Source organism: Durio zibethinus, chromosome 10, assembly GCF_047325235.1.
Source record: "Durio zibethinus cultivar Kanyao isolate XHJ-2024 chromosome 10, ASM4732523v1, whole genome shotgun sequence".
Taxonomy (NCBI): domain Eukaryota; kingdom Viridiplantae; phylum Streptophyta; class Magnoliopsida; order Malvales; family Malvaceae; genus Durio; species Durio zibethinus.
Window position 1 is genome coordinate 2,051,313 of NC_143171.1, and position 20,531 is coordinate 2,071,843.

The window sequence follows — 20,531 nt, forward strand, 5'->3', positions numbered from 1 at the left end:
AATTTTATATATTATTTTAAATTTCAAATTCAATTCGATTTAAGTTATTATTATTTTTATATTTTAATTTTTAATTTTTTTATAGTCTTTTCTTTTAATAATAAAATAAAAAAATAAATAAAAATTCAATTTTATTTTTGCTTTTCTCATTTTTTAAAATATTTTCTTTTGCTTATCAATCTTTATGCATAATATTATAAAAAATAATGATAATATTTAATAATAATAGTAGAATCAAGATTTATTTTAAAATATTAAAATTATTTTTTAAAAATTTTTTTTGAAGTAAATAGATTATTTAAGTTAAAATAAGATATGTCATACTGATAACTTAAAACAGATAATTTCAGATCACATATTTGATATGATTTCAACGAATAATCATTAATAAGATTCGAATTCAAAATTTTTTTATCGAATAAAATAATCTTAATAAATTAAATTAATTACTTGTTGATAATTATTTATTAGATAATTTTTCAATGCGCACACACGTTTAAAATGTTTAGTTAATCAATAATTAGCTGTACGTTTTGATAAGGAGTTATACAAAACGACTTCGTATGATGCGGTAAGCTTCCAAAGCCCTAGCCCCCAAAAACCACATAAACCCTAGAACATGAAACGGGAGAGGAGCCAAGTAACCAACTGAAAACAGAAAAGATCCAAAAAAAAAAAAAAAATCAGACCAAGCCTTGTTTTTAAAATTTTTTTTTGAGACAATTAAATTTTCAGAAAGAAAAAAGAAAAAGCAGAATGAGGAAGAAGGTAGACGAACGCATCAGAACTCTCATCGAGAATGGTGTCAAAACTCGCCACCGATCTATGTTCGTCATCATCGGCGACAAGTCACGTGACCAGGCACCTCCATTCTCTCTCTGTCTCTCTCGTGTTTTTTTTTGGTTTAATTTGATTTCCTGGAAAGGAAAAACAAGAACTTTATAAAGTTTCTCAGGAGCCAAACGGAGTGTGATTTCGTTGCTAATTTCGAAGTTTTATGTAATTTTTGCAGATTGTGAATCTTCATTACATGCTGAGTAAGGCAGTGGTCAAATCTAGGCCAACTGTTTTATGGTGCTACAGGGACAAACTTGAACTCAGCAGGTTTTGTATCTTAGTTTTAGTTCGACACTTTGGCTTATTGTTTCCGGAAATTGAAAAGCAAGTAGCAAAATTAACAATAAAAAAGATTGAATTTTCAATATTTTTGGCTATTCAAAAATGTTTTTTTTTTTTTTTAATGTAAATGCAACTAATCTTTATTTGATGCTTGTTCTCTGTTAAATGAGATTTCTTGATAATAAGAGCTTGAAAGTGATGATTATATTAATGCAGTCACAAGAAAAAACGTGCCAAACAGATCAAAAAGTTAATGCAGAGAGGGCTGCTGGATCCTGAGAAGGTTGATCCTTTTTCGCTTTTTGTTGAAACCGGAGGATTAACCTATTGCTTGTACAAAGATTCAGAAAGGATTCTTGGAAATACTTTTGGAATGTGCATATTACAGGTAGCCTTTTTATTGTATTTTGTTCTGATTCACTTGGATACATCTTTTTCTTTTTTTTTTCCCACATTTCTTTAAAAATTGTTTACTTTTGCTTTGATATTAGGATTTTGAGGCTCTGACGCCAAATCTTCTAGCCAGAACAATAGAGACGGTGCAGGGTGGCGGATTAATTGTCTTGCTTCTTCGTTCTCTTTCTTCACTGACCGGTCTTTACACTATGTTTATGGTATGAGTTATTTCTCCGACTGCTTTGATTTTTATAATCATCCAAAGGAATTAAGAAAAACGTATGTACGGCTTATGATACCATGCTTTCATTCTTAATTTGGTGCAGAGTTTGATTTGTCAGTATTTTAGTTTATGACCCTGATTTCAATATCTAAGTTCTTGTTATTTTGAAATTAATGCTTATTCAACACTACCTTCCTGTTTTAATTTCATGTTGTTTAGAAGTTCTAGTTGAGTTATTTGCCCCATTTGAGTTATTCTCTTACCTTTAGATAATATATTGATATCTGCAGCATTATTTGATAATTGTATTGGCCAGGCTGTCCATTTTTTAACTGCATTGCTAATACTTGCTAAACTATTGGTTTTTATACTCAATTGTGCTTGTGCACAAACTATCACAGTGGTAACTTATAGAAATCTTGCTGGTTCAGGATGTTCACGAGCGGTACCGTACAGAGTCCCACTCTGAAGCTGCTGGGCGCTTTAATGAACGTTTTTTATTATCTCTTGCATCATGCAAAGCATGTGTGGTCATGGATGATGAGCTAAATATCTTACCAATTTCATCTCATATAAAATCGATAACCCCAGTTCCAGTTAATGAGGTAATTATCTCACTTCTCTATTGAGTGAGTTTGGGGTAAATTTTCTGGAAATGTTTTCAGGTGTTTTCTACTGTACATCATCATTCTAGAAAGTGCAAACATTTTTTATAGTGCAGTAGAAATCTTTGATATAACCTATCTTTACAACCACATTTTCATGTTTGAACATAAGGTAGCAAAGTCACTCGGGAATACAAAGGCATTTTTATGCTTGTAACTTTCTTCTGTTTTTGATTGGCAAAAGGACTCTGAAGGGCTGTCAGAATCTGAACGAGACCTGAAGAATTTAAAAGAAGAACTAAATGAGGATTTTCCTGTTGGTCCTTTGATAAAGAAGTGTTGTACACTGGATCAGGTAGGAAACGTACCTCCTTTATTATTTTTGGGTTGTGGCTAACTAATTTGGCTAACTTTTCTGGATTATTTGGTGGGTGTATTTTATTTTCATGTTTGAGTAGGGAAAAGCTGTTATTACTTTTCTTGATGCAATTTTGGACAAGAATCTGCACAGTACAGTTGCTTTGCTTGCTGCTCGTGGCCGTGGGAAATCAGCTGCACTTGGATTAGCAATCGCAGGTGCTATTGCTGCTGGGTAAGATTGCTTGAATTATGTTATAAATTCTTTTGTCCTTCATTAATGATTTCCTTTTCCATTTGATCTTTGTTTATCTAATGAGAGAACTGATTCTAATAGGTATTCAAATATCTATGTAACGGCACCTAGTCCTGAGAACTTAAAGACCTTGTTTGAGTTTGTGTGCAAGGGTTTCGATGCTATTGAATATAAGGTACAGTCTCTCTCCCCTCATTTCTCTACATATTCACAAGCTTGTATGGATGCATATGTTCTGACTTTTTTTAATGCTTGTAGTTGTATGATTATTTGTAATGAAAATGCTTTTAGCTTTTGTTTTTTCATAGTACTTTCATAGAATCTTAGCTCGGTTATTAGGAAGAGTAACTGACGGTGAATTTCTTTTCCTCTACAACTCTGAATTTCAGTAGAAGGATCTCCTTTTCAAGCTTTGACGTTGTTTTTCATAAACTCTTACTTGATTAAATCATAATTAAGCTTTAGCTTTTATGAAAACATTTATAGTGAAGAATGTCTTTTTCCAATCTGCTGGGCGCTCACTGTTTTATCCATCATGTCTTTTTTGGATGGTTACTCCTATTTTTGTTGCTTGTTTTCATACCTTTTTAACTTACTACTGTTTCCTTTGTTTTCAGGAACACATTGATTATGATGTTGTCAAGAGTGTGAATCCTGAGTTCAAGAAAGCAACTGTGCGTATCAATATTTACAAGCAGCACAGACAAACAATTCAGGTTTAAAAGATATGGATGAACAACTTTTATTTAATCATATTGTCCTATGTATATACTGCAAGATTTTATTGTTGAATGTGGGACTTGTTCCTCCATGTTAGCACTAATAAATCTGATTTTCCTTTTTTTCTACCCTGGCCTTGCAGTATATAGAGCCACATGAACATGAAAAACTCTCCCAAGTCGAGCTTCTTGTTGTTGATGAAGCAGCAGCTATACCATTGCCTGTTGTAAAGTCCTTGCTTGGTCCTTACTTGGTCTTCCTTTCATCCACTGTAAATGGGTATGATAAGTTTGTAATGTAGTCATTTGCATCCTGGAAAAGTTTCCTTGTAAACATGCTCAACATGGTCTTTGGTTCAGTAGGATATGAATTTGACTGAATTTGAGTTCTTTTATCCCATTTAAAGCTATGAAGGTACTGGTCGGTCTTTATCCCTAAAACTTCTGCAGCAATTGGAAGAGCAAAGCCAGCTGTCTAAGGGTGTTGAGGGCTCCCTCTCTGGTATTTCTGACCTTCGTTGGCATTATTAGTTCTATGAACAAATATTATGCATGTGATTGCTATGTGAAGTAGACCTGGCAGTTTTTATTCTAGTTTTTATTATTATTATTATTATTATTATTGTGGATACTTCTAGTTGTTATCAAGATTTAGTGATATGTGATGATTTGGTTCAAGTTTGTGTTCTCTGAAAATGGGCTGACTTCTCCATTGCCTTTTAATGCAGGTCGTGTTTTTAAAAAGATAGAACTTAGTGAGTCAATTAGATATTCTTCTGCTGATCCTATAGAATCCTGGCTGAATGCTCTGCTTTGCCTTGATGTAACAAACTCTGTACCCAGTATCAGCAGGTTTGGGTTATTATATTGTGCGCATCTGGGAGTTAATTCTGCCTCCATTTTATTGATTTCTGGAGTGATTTCCTCTATGCTTATCATTTTGTAATTAGGTTGCCTCCACCCAGTGAATGTGATCTCTACTACGTTAATCGGGATACACTTTTTTCTTATCATAAAGATAGCGAACTATTTTTGCAGGTAATCAGATGTAGTTTAAAATTAATATGTACTTAATGTCATTATGAAGTGAAACAAATGCTAATATGTCATATACTTACAGCGGATGATGGCCCTATATGTTTCTTCTCACTATAAAAATTCCCCGAATGATCTACAACTAATGGCTGATGCTCCAGCTCACCATTTATTTGTGTTATTAGGTATGTCTGCTTGGCTTTGTGGTGTTTTCTACTTTTCTATTCAAGCTTGTAATAGACTTCTGTTAACTTATTTTTTTGCAGGCCCTGTTGATGAGTCAAAAAACCAGCTTCCTGATATTTTGTGTGTTATTCAGGTTTGCATCTTTGTTATATGAAACTCTTAACAAATTTCTTTCATTTGTCATGTTTGTCTTAGTATTCAAGGAAAACTTGTGCCATTCAAGTTCTTCATTTTGCTTACTTGTTTTGTTATCAAGTGTTTTGATGTTTAGAGTTTTGACATTTTGGGCCTCCATGCTACTGTTACTGATTCATTATGCATTATTTGAAAACCATATTTTACCCATAATTTTGTTGGATACTTTGTTAAATCTTTTTAGTTGCCATTGGTCTGATGATGTTGATGTAGGATAGAAGAGAAATAGAATAGGACTAAAGAAATCAGTAATAGTCCTTTCCTGTGTCTGATGTGTATGTTTATCTTTCTTTTCTTTTGTTTGTTTGTTTCTCCAACCAAAGGCTGTTGTTTAAATTTAACCGCCACTGTTGCTGACGTTTTTTTATTTGAGAATCGGAAGCGAAAGTCTTTTCATAAAAGTTGACTCCACATGTATTGTGCTATGAGCATAACAGTTATCAGCTGTTGCATCTAATGACCTTATTAATGAGTTGAACCTTCAACAAATTTGAACTCTCATGGCAAAGCTATGTATCTGCATCATTATATATTCACATTAGTTTATCACAGGTATCTCTTGAAGGTCAAATTTCTCATAAATCTGCAATCAAAAGCTTAAGTGATGGCTATCAGCCTCATGGAGATCAAATACCATGGAAATTCTGTGAGCAGTTTCGAGATCCTGAATTCCCAAGACTTTCAGGTGCTCGTATTGTTCGCATTGCCACCCATCCTAGCGCTATGAGGGTAATTTTATGTTTGCTGTATGTATTATTATGTTTGGTTTTCTCGATTCTCATTAAAATTTTTGACACCTTTTTTATTGGGTTTACTACAGCTTGGATATGGTTCTGCTGCTGTGGAACTCTTAACAAGGTACATGCATCTTTGATGTATTCATTCCCTGGTCTGGTCAATTTTTGTTCTATTCCAGCAGCGCAATGCATCCCACCCTTCTCCATCCTTTAAGATTGTCTATTAGGATTGCTAATAATCAGAGTGCTTTTTATGGTGCTTTAATACATGACCTAGTATATTTGGGTTCCATGTGTGATATCTGAACTTAGGAGAGTTTCCTACTCTGAACAGAAAGAAGTAAATTGGTGGGAGGATTAGTTGATTGCAATATAAATCTTGTTTCTTATGCTGACAAATAATTACTTCCCAGTTTGATAAGCATTATGCAATGTTAGAGAAAGCTTTGTTGTATATTTGATGAGCATTCTTCCTTTTTTTCTTTTTTTTTTTTTGGTTTCTGACAATGAAATCATCAAGGACCTTTGAAAGACGAAGCATTTTAAAAATAGTTCCACCATCTGCAGATACTATGAAGGACAATTAACTTCATTTTCTGAGCTAGATGTTGAAGACGCTGAGGAGACTCCACAAGGATCACAACTCAGACTTTCAGAAGCAGCAGAGAAGGTTCATGACTGAAGAAAGCTTTATCTCATACTTCTAATCGATTTATTTTGCTTGGTACTTAGGAGAAAGCTTTGCTATTGGCCTTGTGTGAATCAAAACATTTTCACATGGTTTCATGCTAACATTCCAATCTTTGATGTAGCTTGGGCTTTTTCCATGGTAGCAAACTTGTACCAATTGTTCCTTTTTTGTAATATATAATGGTACAAACTTTTCTTACAAGCAAGTTTCTTTCTGCAGATTACTTTTTTCATGTTAGGCATTAATATGCTGCTTCTCTTGTATTTAACGCGTTTTAAGTTCAAGCACTCTACCCAAAACCATACTAGGAGATTTTTGTGGGATTGGTGATTTAAGTTCAAAATCTCACTTAGATCTTGATACAAGTGATAATTTTAGTTTCATTGATTTGAAAGCCTTTTCTCTTACTAGTTTTGGATGTGTTTTCTGTCCTTGATATTTTTTTTATGTTTTTAACCTTTCCACAAAAGGCATTTGCTGATGTGTGTACAAAGTTGTATCAGCTTTCCAGATTCAGTTAACAACCGATGAATTTGTATTTGCAGGTCTCCTTGTTGGAAGAAAATATTAAACCTAGGACCAATCTTCCACCTTTGCTTGTACATTTGCGTGAACGCCGACCTGAGAAGCTCCATTACCTTGGTGTCTCCTTTGGGCTTACCTTAGACCTTTTTCGCTTCTGGAAGAAACACAAATTTGCTCCTTTCTATATATGCCAGATTCCAGTTAAGATGATCTTTGTCCTACTTGTTTCTTTCCCCCCATATTAGATTGTGTATGTCAAATTTTACCTCTGGATTGGAGGATCAATTGGGAATCTGATATTTTCCACCTCTTAATCGGAACAGAATAATGTGACTGGTGAGCATACATGTATGGTCCTTAAACCATTGAACAGTAATGATTTTGAGGTTGATGGATCTGATGAATGGGGTTTCTTCAGTCCATTTTACCAAGGCAAGTCCTTTATAAGCTAAGAATGTTTTTCTGTCAATGCTTTGATATGTAATTTCAGCTCGATTTTATTTCCCTGGGCTGTTGCAGAATTCAGGCTAAAGTTCAGTAGAAATCTAAGCCATCATTTCCGTAACATGGAATATAAGCTTGCCTTGAGGTCAGTGTTGAAATTTAATATCCTGGAAATTAGATTATCTCAGTTAATATGCTGATGCTACTATCTTGCAGTGTCCTGGACCCTAAGATCAACTTTACAGATATAGAACCTATGCCTTCCAAATCAGATGGATTTTCGAAGTTATTTAGTACTCAATTATCACCATATGATATGGGGCGGTTGAAAGATTATACAAATAATCTGATTGACTACCTCTCAGTAAGTATTCTGATAGAAAATGTTGTACATCACTACATTTTGTGATTTGTTCATAAATTAAGTTCATGTCCCACTGGTACGGCACTAAAAAATATGACATCTGCACTTAATAATGAAGTTTATATCTAGGTTTTAATTTATCTTTTTAGTTGTTTGAGAAATTTACCTGTTGGGAAAAGTAAAGTATTATTGTGATCTCAGCAATCTGCTGTCAAGTAGCCAGACTTCTATCAGGCTTTAAAGGATGTGTCCTAAAATGCTGTCTTTATTTCCATTCAATAGCAGAGACTAATCAAACCTTGCAGAATGAGAAAATTTATGTCCATTGATGTGAAACTTATTTTAGTAACATTATCTGATATGGAGTTGCCTTGTTAAAGGCTGATTCAATGTGCATAAGAATGTTAAATATTTGGCTTAGAAATGCTTGCATGAGGCTTCCAGAAAATATTGCCTTTTTAAGAATTTTGTACTTCCCTTTTCAGATATGTGACCTTGTGTCAATCCTCGCACACCTATATTTCCAAGAGAAGATCCCGGTTACTCTATCGTATGTTCAGGCCTCTATTTTATTCTGCATGGGCTTGCAGAATCAGGATGTCTCTTATGTTGAGGTTTGATACTCAACTTTTTTGTACATGCTTACTTACACATTAACACCTGCACACTTGGTTAGACTTGTATAACTCTTTGATCACTGCTTATTGCATACATGGAGAAAAAATGACCTCAATCTATGTCTTTGGTTTAAACCTCCTGTTGGTCTTGTAGTATGAACATTACAATACGGACTCAGCTAGAGTGACTTGCATATCTGCATGGCATTAACATTTGGGGCTTTCTATGTCTAAGAGGGATTGAAGGATGGAGAATTTTGGTTAAAACTGTTTCTAATGTGCATGTATTCTTGAGAATCCATGGAATATTCATTTGCCCCAATGAACTGTCATTTTGCAGGAACAAATGAAAAAACTAGAGAGGCAGCAGATATTATCACAATATAAGAAGGTTATGATAAAGCTCTACAAATATTTGTACGGAGTTGCATCCAAGGAGATTGATTCTGCTTTACCTCGATTAAAAGAAGTAAGTCATTAGGTTAACTTGTAATTCATGCCACTGTCTGGAATAATTATTCCAAATCTGTATTATGCATGTCTTTATTGTATAGCCGGTGTTGTCACCTGCAATCTGATTTATTAATTTTGCTTCTTTTTTTGCTTTCAGAGAGTGCTGGAACCTCATAGTATCTCTGTGGACGAGGACCTCAACGATGCTGCAAAGAAAGCTGAGGTATGGTCCATGTGCTGTGTGCTATTTGTTTCTTTTCTTCCTGCGGGTCTCTTCTCTTTTGTAACTAAAACTTCTACATCTCTATAGGAGGAAATGAAAACCAAGACAGATGGTCTGTTAGATCCCGAGTTCCTCCAACAATATGCCATTGAAGGCAGAGAAGCTGACCTGGAGAATGCTTTGGAAAATGGTGGTGAAAAGGTGCTTTCAGGTGGTCTCATCAGTGTGAAATCCAGCAGAAGTGGAGTGGAGAAGCATGGGAAGCAGAATGAATCAAGTAAAAGTGGGAAAAAGAGAGGTAAAGGCGACCATGGTTCCAAATCAAGTAAGAAGAGAAAATCATAGTTACCAGGACAAACAATTATGTGTAAAGTCAGTTGTCATAATGGGTTGTCTAAAGGTGGCCAGAGGTGAATGTCTTCTTCAACGGCGGAGTTAGATATTGCTGGTGTTTCACTGCATCGAAAATTACTTATTGCTGGGCCTGGCCAGCACCAGCATATCAAATATCTGCACAATTTTTGGTAGAATAGGCATCGAGATTTCAGTTATTGTAATCTTAAATTCTTGATCATGTTTGCAATTGTTTCTTTTTTATTTATAAAGATTTTTGACAAAAAAAAAAAGGAGCAAAGTTGTTCTCTACTTCGCAGGTGCTTTAAGTGTGTCAACGAAGCAAAATACAAGGGCTGATTTCTTTCGTGGAAAGTCAAATCACCTTTGAAACAAGGAAAGTATCATGACGTTTTCAGTGAGCAGAGAGTGACCATTCCGTCGATGTACTCTGGACTGCTCATTTTCCCCTTAAAACAAACTGGACATGAGATCAAATTGGTTTGTTTGGTCCAAATTCTGGCTGAATTGGAGGTGAGCCAAGATTAAGAACCTGTCCTTGGGTGGTTTGTTAGTTTTGAGTGCATGGCTGCAAGAGGGAAGGTGGCTGAATTCAGATTGACGTATGATACGATTTTGCCTCAGAGCTCAAAAGATGCACCGATATCTGATCAATGAACAATGATTCACATACGAAAGGAACCAAATCATAGCCGATCCATATCATCAGTTGAAAGAAACAAAGAACTTGCTGAACAGAACTCAATAGCATGCGCATGAACAAAAAGATTTCCACTACTTGAGCTGATTGTAAAATGTAGTTAAATCATAAACACGAAACAACATTGAACTCATTCAGATGAGATGGTTGTGCACTTTCAAATGACCAGTTGCTTCTTTTATTATTATAAATAGCAAAATGAGAAAAGTATTCCCCAATTCTGGAACTCTTGTTCACCTCGTAAGTTAACCTCCAAACTGGAACACCAAAAGCAATTTGAATTTCAAAGGAAGTGTCGGATGTCCAAAGACTTAACATCAGGCATTGCCTCATCCTTGAATTCCTCCCTGAAGATAGAAAGTTATTAACAGGGAAAAAAACGCATCAATTGCTAACAAAACAAAGATTAAAACGTAAAACATTTCATAAATGATGCCATGCAAGCAAATAAAACATTCATCCAACATATCACTGCAAATACTAGACAGATAATGATTTGGTTGTCTAGGAACTAACCCAATTTCATCCAACCACACAACTGACAAAAGTCCAAAGGGCCACTACATAAGAAATCATAGTGTGAAAAAGGAAAGAGATTTATTATAGCAAAACAGAACTTTAACATACCGCTTCTTTTGTGTTTCCATTGCTTCAAGAGCATCCTTCTTCAGCTCATCCAGTTGTGCCTTCGCGATTTTTAGCTCCAATTGTTCCTCATACTTGGGAAAATCTTCCTTCCGAATTCCAAGCCTAGTAAGACAAGCAATTAGATGAAAAAAACAAAAACATAACTCTCCATTTCATTTTAGGGTCAGAAGCAAGCATAAAGATAAAATTCTTCAATAGCTTATATAGTAAGACATATCACTCCAATTTACATTAGGGACAGAAGCTACTTTAAAATTCTTCAACAGCATATAGAAAAAATGGACCAGATATTACGGCAGCCAATCTGTGAAGATGGACCACAATATAGAAAAAAAAATGCTTCATAAAATGGCTAAAAATTTCATTTTGAGCTCATTGTTGGAATTTCATAAAGAATCTTGCTAATTCTGAGTCCAAGAATAAAACTTGCATGTTAAATTAACATTTCTATTTTCAGTAAATCCTAGCCAATGGTAAAAAGAATAAGACATATTTAGTTATTGAAACAAATACTTACTTCTTATTAATCTTATCAAACTCTGCATTAAGAAGAGCCATTGATTTCTTGTCATCCCTCATAAGAGGCTTCTTGATTTCTTTTTCAACTTTATCCAAAGCATCCATCATCATAGCCTCAGCACCAAGTTCATCAGTGAGTCCTCTCCTACAGAAGGTAGAAAAATGATATAAAATAAAATAAAAGGATTAATCATCCAATAAGTGTAGACATAGCATCTTTGAAAATAATACCAGGAGTTAATGAAAAGAAAATATGAAAAGAGAGCAACATGCATGCTTAATTCAACTCTAAAAGGAAAATCACAAAACAAAACTCCAAGTACTTTCACTAGTTGAAGGCTATACTTTTATTCTTTGCATAAAGAAGAAAAAACTGATGAGAGCAGGAATCAAATAAGCATACTAACATAGCAGAAAAAAGAGGCAAATAAATTAAACTATGAAACACAGCATTCATTACATTATTAACGATTTATAAACAATAGCTGAAAAGTAGAGATCAACATACTTGATCCTTATATCCTTCAGTGTCAATAAATATGTTCGAGCATCTGGAATGTCCCGAGTTCGTGTTTGGATGGTGTATTGGATCCGCTGAGATTCTGAGAACAAGTCAGCCCTGCAGGAAGGACAGATATTCGAGTCCAACACATTATAAAGCAGTGAATTGCATGTCATATCCAATGCACTATTTGATCTTGTTTACATCGACAAGATAGCATAAGGTATGAAAATGGAATCATAAACAAGCATAATAAAAGAATGCTTACTGGCTACATATTTAAACATAATCAGTCCTGTAGGAAGGACAGATATTAGAGGCCGACACATTATAAAGAAGTGAATTGCATGTCATATCCAATGCACTATCTGATCTTGTTTGCAATGACAAGATAGCATCAGGTATGAAAATGGAATCATAAAACAAGCATAATAACAGAACAAACCAGTTTTCAAAGCAAATAACTGAATACAATCTCATCATATTATCTTCTTATTGACTTAAATTAAAAAAAAGAACAAACCACTGGTGAAGGTATGATTCAATAATGGTATATAATAGATAGGGCATGCAGTTACAATTTATAAAATCCCCCTTTTTATATAGGGTGTGTCATCCACCAGATCTCAAACAGGTATGTGGGAGCTGCATAATTATGGAGTTTCATAAAGGTTAATTTTGATGTTATTTCTAAAACAAATATTTACACTCAAACTTTACAAGAGCATTAGGTTTAATCTTTTAGAGTAGATTAAGTAATTTATTCTCATGTTTTCCTCATTACCAACACTTTTATGAGAGAAATACAGTTTTCGGGATGGATGGATGGATGGTTGAGGTTGGGTTGGTTGGTAGAGGGGCTTGTTGGCAAATATTGAGTGTTCCTTGTAGCCAGTGATGAAGCACTACTGTAGCCTAAAAATTCAGGGTCAGGGGCAAAGACACACTCTCAATCCCTGTTTCCACTTTCTACCTTATTGTCTTTCCAAGGTTCTAGCAAGTACAATTTAATCTAACTAGATAAAAACAGATGTGCAAATGTTCAAAGGAAAGGAATCGTAGAAAAAGTCAACAATTAAAGAAAAAACTTACTTCTCTCTAACTGTCTTCATAACCTTTGCATACTGAGAGACAGCAGCTGGGTCATCTGGGTCAATGATAATCTTTTCCTTCCTAAGTATTCCCAATGCTGTCTCGAATTTCTTCTTAACCTCCAAAAAGATGTTTTTCAACATCTCTTTTTAATTAAAGCAAAAGAAATTCGTCAGTTGACCACATTAAAAATCAAGCATTAATAGGAATCAAACTGCACATATTTGCACTAAATGGTCAACGATTACCTACTAGTAATAGATAACATAAACATCAAAAATTGACAATGGCATTTGACCCCATTTTATTTCTACACATGCATCAAAACATCAAAACCTCTAGCTCACAGGAAATCAAATTACACCCATAAATATGCAACAAGCATACAGATGAATAGACCACAGAAATATGAACAATAATGACAGTGCCACTATATGCATAATCCAAGCTAGAAGATGCTAGTAGAGAAAAAAAAAAAAACAAAACTCCACATTTAAGTCAAAAGCAAAGCAAGGATCCCAATATACACTTACGATCTCCCTTAAGAGGAGGGCCAGGGGGAGCAGCCTCTTTGGCGTAAAAACGGACAGGGATAGCATGAATGGCTTGACTACCATAAAGCTGTACAAATTACCCAGAGATTTAAAAAAAAAAAAAAAAAAGCAACATCTCAGCCAAACATCAACTACAAACAAAACATAATATATTGAAGGTTAATTAAATTAATAACAAAAAAGTGAAAAGAAAGAAAAAGAAACTAAAAACAAAATTTTCTCACTGAATTTTTATAAAAAAAAAAAAACAAAATTTTTATTTCAACATTTTTTCATTAAACACTCGACAAAATCCAGAACTTTAATAGGGCATTTTGACGAAAATAAAAAAAAATTAAAATTTTTATTAAATCATATTAATCTAAACATCAAGTTTCCCTTTCATGTAATTAATTTTGATATTAAGAAAAATAAAAAAATAAAATCAACGAAGTTTCAACAGATCCACCAAAGACATAAACAAAAATCGAACAAATAAAAAAAAATGAGCATTTTGAATCTGAAAGATCGAAATTAAAAAAAAAAAAGGATTAAATGATGGTTAGAATTAAAACAGAAGAGAAATAAAGGAAATCGTAAATAGAGATCTAGAATAAAGAAGAAATACCTGGCGAGATTTGGAGAGGAGACGAGTAGAGAAGGCCATGATCGGAGAGCTCAATCAAGCTCTTGTAGATTAGGGTTTTTGGGTGTATTGGTTTGGGTTCTGATTAAAGCGACTCACTATGCGAGGTTGCAATGATGGTGCTGGTGTCTATCCGTGATTCGCGAGTTGCTTTGCCTTAAGTTTTCAACCGTTGGATCAATAGACTTACATACCGATTCCCTTCTTGCCATGTGTCCCTTCCTTTTTTCCTTCGTATAACTCCGAAACTACAGTGGACCCGACCCGTCCAACTCGGCCCAATACGAACCCGATCTCATTATAATTTTACTTCTTATTTTCTATAATTATTGTTTTTTTTTTTTTATTTATGTTCTTATATCCATAATATAATATTATACTTAGTGTGGATCAACTAATTTATGAATTGAAAAAAAGTTACGTTTAAAATTCAGTGACATTATTAGAAAAGCTTTTCAGTGAGATCATATATAAGCTTGTATTATCAAAAAAAAATTTTAAATCTAAAAGTTTCAATAAAATTAAAATTTTTCATTATTTAATGATAAACATTACTATAATGAAATTTACTTATGCTATAATCATCTATGAATTGTCATACCTTCTTTGAATTTAAATTATTACTATATTCTAACATATTAAATCAAATTCAAATTTAAATAATTCATAGTATTGATTTTGTCTCTTTAATTTGACTTTTAAAAATAATTTTAAATGAAAGAGATTTTAAATATTATTTTATAAAAAATAATATTAAAATATTTAAAATATTAATAATCAAAGTTGAAAATCTCAAACCAGAGTGACATAATTTAGGACAAGGACGGAACTGTGAGTAGTTCCGTCAGCAAATGAAACAAGGAAGTATCACGTTAGAACTTTGCTACTAAACATGTCACGTTATTAATTGTGTATTTGTATAATTAAAATATTTAAATTTATTTATTTATATTTCATTTTGTATTAACATTATATTATAATTTATAACCATATAAAAATATAAAATATATTTTTTAAATTTTATTCAATCTATATTTATATATAATAATTATTAAAATTTTAAATTATTTAAAAAAATTGATGATAAATAAATTATTTAATCTCTTAAATTAATATAAAATATATCATTTTTATAATTTAAAATAAATAATTACAAATCAACATTGAAATAACTTGATTAAATTATCACTTACAAAAATTAAATTTGAAATCTTTTTAACGAAAAAAATAAATTTATTCGATTGAATTAACTACTTATAAATAATTATATTGTATTATCAAATTACGTGTCATTTGACTGTCATATCTCAGATAATCGCGCAAGCTTACTGTAAAAGGCGTCATATCGAGCTTACGAAAGCTTTTCGATTCAACAGCGTCACTGCAAACGTCATAGTGAACTGCAATTGTTATTCTATAAAATCCTTCACACTCCTCTTCCAATTTCCTCACCCCAAAACCTGTACCTACTGATCTGTAGCCATCAAGCTGTCCTTTCAATGGCTGATCACCAACCCCAAATCCTCTTAGTAACGTTTCCTTCCCAAGGCCACATTAACCCTTCCCTTCAATTCGCCAAGAGACTGATAAGCATCGGCGTTCATGTCACCTTCATGACGGCTGCCTCTGCCATCCACCTCATGAACAAAACTTCCCCTCTCCAAGGCTTATCCTACGCCTATTTCTCAGATGGTTACGACCATTGCTTTCAACTTACCGATGATAGCAACCATTACATGGCGGAGATTAAACGTTGTGGTTCTCAAACCTTCAGGGAGTTTCTTGCTCAAAGTATTGATCGAGGCACCAACTTCACTTGCATTGTTTACTGCACTCTGGTTCCTTGGGTGGCAACGGTGGCTCATGAGTTTCATATCCCAACCACGCTTCTTTGGAATCAACCTGCTAGTCTTCTGAACATCTATTATCATTACTTCAAAGGATATGATGAGATCATTAGCAAAGACATCAATGATCCCTCATTTTTGGTGAAAATCCCAGGTTTGCCATTGCTATCTCGCCATGACTTACCTTCCTTTTTCATTCCTCCAAACTCACATGTCATGTCGCTGCTAGCATTTAAAGCGCATATAGAAATTCTTGACCAAGAGACCAACCCAAGAGTTCTAGTTAACACGTTCGATGTGTTAGAAGCTGAGGCTATAAAAGCCATTGACAAGTACTACAAGTTAGTTGGAATCGGCCCGCTAATTCCAACTGCTTTTCTGGGTGGAAAAAAACTTGCTGAAACTTCCTCCGGAGGTGACCTTTTTAAAGTTACAAAAGAGTATAGGGAAATGGAATGGCTCAACTCAAAGCCTGAAAGATCAGTCATTTATGTATCATTTGGAAGCCTTTCGGTATTGGCAAAACCACAGATGGAAGAACTTGCAAAAGGGTTGTTAGACACAGGCCGTCCATTTTTGTGGGTGATAAGGGAAAGTGGAGAAGAGAAAGAAGAAGAAATGGAGGGATTGACTTGTCAAAAGGATTTGGAAAAGCAAGGGATGATAGTGCCATGGTGTTCACAAGTGGAAGTCCTTTCGCATCCATCTGTTGGATGTTTCGTGACGCATTGCGGATGGAACTCAACGTTTGAAAGCTTGGTTTCAGGGGTTCCAATGGTGACCTTCCCTCAATGGACAGATCAAGGAACAAATTCAAAGCTCGTCCAAGATGCGTGGAAGACAGGGGTGAGGGTGACAAAGAATGAAGAAGGAATAGTTGAAGGTCGTGAGATAAAAAGATGCTTGGAAATGGTGATGGGAGGCGACATGAGAGGAGAAGAAATAAGAAGGAATGCCAGGAAATGGAAAGACTTGGCAAGAGAAGCCGCCATGGAAGGTGGGTCCTCCAACGCTAACCTTAAAGCTTTCGTGGTGAGCTTAGAAACACTTGAGTAAAATAGGTCAATCATATGTAATGCCACTTCAATGTGGTATGAACGTCAAATAACATAAATTTCAACAAAAAAAAAATTAAAAAAAAAAGATTTTTCTTTTTACCAGATGAATATTCACATGAACATTTGCTTACTACTAAGTTAATAAATTCCATTATATTTTAATGATATCAAATGAAAATAAATAAATTTAAAATATTTTTAAAAAATAATGATCTAAAAATTAAATTTTAAAAATTATAAAAAATAAAATGTACACATAACAATTATGAATATGCAGATGTTATTTACTCGAAAATTTTAGTGTTGTACTAGAATTCCAAGCATATATAACTTGAAGGTTTTCATGGTGTTTAGTGATAAATAAAAGTACTAAAATTCAGTAATGAAAAGTACGAGAGATCGAGTTGGAAATTGTATGGGCAAAAAAATGTTGTACTTGTCAAAAATTAAATGTAACCCAACTCATTTTGTAACAATAATTAATAATCTACTTATGACAAAGATGACAAATGAAGTCTATTAAATTAGATCCTTCCAAATAAAAAACATCTTTTGAGGAACCGATCGAACCAATATATCTTGTATGTGTTGTAAGAAAAGTTTATCAAAATATTTCTTATATGTCCGAAGTTTTAGTGCAATTGGTGGCTAGAATCACGTGTATTTGTTTGTGGTGATAATAAATGAAGTGAGAGGTGATGCTTCTGGTTTATGCCGAGTTCAATTCATGGCTGCTGTTTCTTTGTTGTTTGTGAAAGTCGCTGTCGCCATTGTCTTCTTCAACATTTGATCGTATAATTCGTATAGGATTCACATTTTCACAGCATTGAATTTCAACAACGTCACCGCAAACGTCACATATTCAATCTCAATCTGTCGAATTGTTATATAAAAATCCTTCAATACTCTCTACAATTTCACTACACAAATTCCACTCCACAGCTCAAGTTTTAGCCCTTGGCTTTCCTTCGCATGGCTCAACACCATATCCTCTTAGTAACATTTCCTGCTCAAGGCCACATTAACCCTTCCCTCCAATTTGCCAAGAAACTGATAGGCAATGGCGTCCGTGTCACTTTCATGACTGCCGTTTCTGCCTTCAACCAAATGAACAAAACTTCCCTTCCAGAGGGCTTATCCTATGCCACTTTTTCCAACGGTTATGACCAAGGGTTTAACCATGGCACCGATGATGTCAAGCATTACATGGTTGAGACTAGGCGTTGCGGTTCTAAAACCTTGAGAGAGCTCATTGCTCAAAGTATCAGTCAAGGCACACGGTTTGGATGTATTGTTTATTGCACTATTCTCCCTTGGGTGCCAGTGGTGGCTCGCGAGTTTCATATCCCGACCACTTTCCTCTGGAATCAAGCTGCTAGTATTTTGAACATCTATTATCATTACTATAAAGGCTATGAGAATGTCATCGAACATGGTATCAACGATCCCTCGTTTGTGATGGAATTTCCGGGATTGCCACTGCTTTCTCGCAATGATGTGCCTTCCTTTTTCGTAACCCCAAATCCTTATGCTTTTGCGCTCTTGGAATTTAACGCTCATATTCAGATTCTTGACCAAGAAACCAACCCAAGAGTTTTGGTCAATACTTTTGATGCATTAGAAGCTGAAGCCATGAAAGCTCTGGACAAGTACAATTTAGTGGGAATTGGACCTTTAATGCCATCTGCTTTTGTGGATGGAAAAAACCCGTCCGACACTTCCTTTGGGGGTGACCTTTTCAAGGTCAAAAAGGAGTATAAAGTAATGGAATGGCTTAACTCTAAGCCTGAAAGTTCAGTCATTTATGTATCATTTGGAAGCCTGTCTCTGTTGGCAAAACCTCAGATGGAAGAACTAGCAAATGGGTTACTTGACACTGGCCGTCCATTTTTGTGGGTGATAAGGGAAGGTGGAGTAGAACAGAAAGAAGAAGAGGAGGGATTGAGTTGTCAGAAGGAATTGGAAAAGCAAGGGATGATAGTGCCATGGTGTTCACAAGTGGAAGTTCTTGTCCATCCATCTGTTGGATGTTTCCTGACGCATAGCGGATGGAACTCAACTTTTGAAAGCCTGGTTTTTGGGGTTCCTATGGTGACATTTCCACAATGGTCAGATCAGCCAACCACTGCAAAGCTCGTCCAGGATGTGTGGAAAACAGGGGAGAGAGTGAAGAAGAATGATGAAGGAATAGTTGAAGGTTGCGAGATAAAGAGATGCCTGGAATTGGTGATGGGAGGTGGGGAAAGAGCAAAAGAAACGAGAAGGAATGCCATGAAATGGAAACACTTGGCGAGAGAAGCTGCTAAGGAAAATGGATCATCAGATAAGAACCTTAAAGCTTTCGTGGATGAGCTTAGTAGTTATTAAACTTGGTACATGGTAGCTATGCTATGATTAGCTCTTTTCTTTTGTCTCTTTGAGTCTTTCTTTCTGGGTTTAGGTTTTGTTTTGTTTTCAACTATTTTTCGTTTGGGTAGACATGCTTTGTCGTATTTATCAGTCTTCAATTTTATCAGACTCAAGCCATTCTTATCTTATGCTTAAACAATGCGGGTTAATCGTCTTTCTTGAGATAAATCCTGCTTAAACAAATTAAAAAAATTTAAAGAATCAAAAAAAAATTTTGAACAAAAATTAAGTGGTTATTTAAACTTTTAATAGCAATCAATTAAATTTTTAAATATCTATTTTTTAATTGAATTTTTATTAAACAAAAATTATTTAATTCAAAATTAAAAAATTTTATAATTTAAATTAATTGTAATAAAATATTAAAAGCTTAAATAATTTTTTTTAACTTTTTTAAACAGTAACCAGTATGAAGTATGTTATGAGCGAGTAAGATAGGTCTTAAATGATTTTGAAAATAACTTTCTAGATAATCAAGAAAGTTAAAAGTACAAATGGGATTGAATGAAAAACAATAATGGGTTACAAAAATAATATCAAAATTTTTAGAAAAGTTTAGTGCTATAATGCTATCTGCTATGCTATAGTTGCTCTTTTCCTTTGGCTCTTTCTTTTTGCGGTTAGGTTTTGTTTTGTTTTCAACTATTTTTCGTTCGGACAAGATGTTCTGTCATATCTATCAGTCTCCAATTTTATTAGACTTTATCCATTCTTATCTTACCCTCCCGATGAAAAAAATTGAATTATCTTAATATTCAATAAAAATGCAGGCTATAATTGTCTTTTTAGATATAAGATCCGGAGTTGCCTAGGCAAATTAAAAAAAAAAAAAAGGGCTAAAGGGTCAAAAAAAGGAATAAAAATTAAATAATCATATAATTTATTATGATTTTATTACTACTAATTAAATCGTTAACCATTAATTTTCATCAATCAAATTCTTAATAGACTAAAATTGTTTAATCATCGATATCAATTTCGTCTACTCAATGATTCAATTGAAATAAAAATAAATATTTAAATATTCAATTACGGAAAAATAAATATTTAGAGACTCCAATGATTTGAAATAAAAGAA

At 34.0% G+C, this 20,531-nt stretch overlaps 2 protein-coding genes and 2 pseudogenes across 3 annotated transcripts; 3 read left to right on the plus strand and 1 right to left on the minus strand.

The window, feature by feature from the left end:
* The first annotated feature begins 626 nt into the window (after positions 1-626).
* Positions 627-9,797, plus strand: LOC111293170 (RNA cytidine acetyltransferase 1-like). Its single transcript, XM_022885943.2, has 26 exons — positions 627-861; positions 1,013-1,104; positions 1,336-1,507; positions 1,611-1,733; positions 2,170-2,343; positions 2,588-2,698; positions 2,802-2,935; positions 3,038-3,131; positions 3,574-3,672; positions 3,819-3,955; positions 4,083-4,177; positions 4,404-4,527; positions 4,626-4,713; positions 4,796-4,895; positions 4,977-5,029; positions 5,644-5,820; positions 5,912-5,949; positions 6,396-6,498; positions 7,065-7,244; positions 7,368-7,476; positions 7,564-7,633; positions 7,705-7,852; positions 8,338-8,466; positions 8,810-8,938; positions 9,080-9,145; positions 9,233-9,797. Exons 1-26 carry the CDS (start codon positions 757-759, stop codon positions 9,488-9,490), a joined length of 3,108 nt encoding a protein of 1,035 aa, XP_022741678.2. The 5' UTR covers positions 627-756; the 3' UTR covers positions 9,491-9,797.
* Positions 9,798-10,249: 452 nt separating this feature from the next.
* Positions 10,250-14,222, minus strand: LOC111293171 (putative ATP synthase 24 kDa subunit, mitochondrial). The gene is made up of 7 exons (XM_022885944.2): positions 14,122-14,222; positions 13,494-13,581; positions 12,961-13,105; positions 11,875-11,985; positions 11,365-11,511; positions 10,827-10,949; positions 10,250-10,546 (listed from the first exon to the last, which is right to left on the minus strand). The coding sequence occupies exons 1-7, from the start codon at positions 14,158-14,160 to the stop codon at positions 10,483-10,485; spliced, it is 717 nt and encodes a 238-aa protein (XP_022741679.2). The 5' UTR covers positions 14,161-14,222; the 3' UTR covers positions 10,250-10,482.
* A 1,354-nt stretch (positions 14,223-15,576) lies between these two features.
* On the plus strand, positions 15,577-17,152 carry LOC111292230 (UDP-glycosyltransferase 75C1 pseudogene; annotated as a pseudogene). The gene has a single exon (XR_016345521.1). The product of XR_016345521.1 is annotated as a UDP-glycosyltransferase 75C1 pseudogene (transcript).
* Positions 17,153-17,298: 146 nt separating this feature from the next.
* LOC111292613 (phloretin 4'-O-glucosyltransferase pseudogene) lies at positions 17,299-19,559 on the plus strand (annotated as a pseudogene).
* Positions 19,560-20,531: the final 972 nt, after the last annotated feature.

Excerpts from the sequence above, each read along its gene's own strand:
- LOC111293171 (XM_022885944.2), bottom strand. The coding sequence starts at position 14,160 with ATGGCCTTCTCTACTCGTCTCCTCTCCAAATCTCGCCAG. Across the intron at positions 13,582-14,121 it reads TCCTCTCCAAATCTCGCCAG|CTTTATGGTAGTCAAGCCAT; the intron begins GTATTTCTTCTT and ends TAATTTGTACAG. Across the intron at positions 11,986-12,960 it reads ATGAAGACAGTTAGAGAGAA|GGCTGACTTGTTCTCAGAAT; the intron begins GTAAGTTTTTTC and ends TCCTTCCTGCAG.
- LOC111293170 (XM_022885943.2), top strand. The coding sequence starts at position 757 with ATGAGGAAGAAGGTAGACGAACGCATCAGAACTCTCATCGAGAATGGT. Across the intron at positions 1,508-1,610 it reads TTGGAATGTGCATATTACAG|GATTTTGAGGCTCTGACGCC; the intron begins GTAGCCTTTTTA and ends CTTTGATATTAG. Across the intron at positions 4,896-4,976 it reads CCATTTATTTGTGTTATTAG|GCCCTGTTGATGAGTCAAAA; the intron begins GTATGTCTGCTT and ends ATTTTTTTGCAG.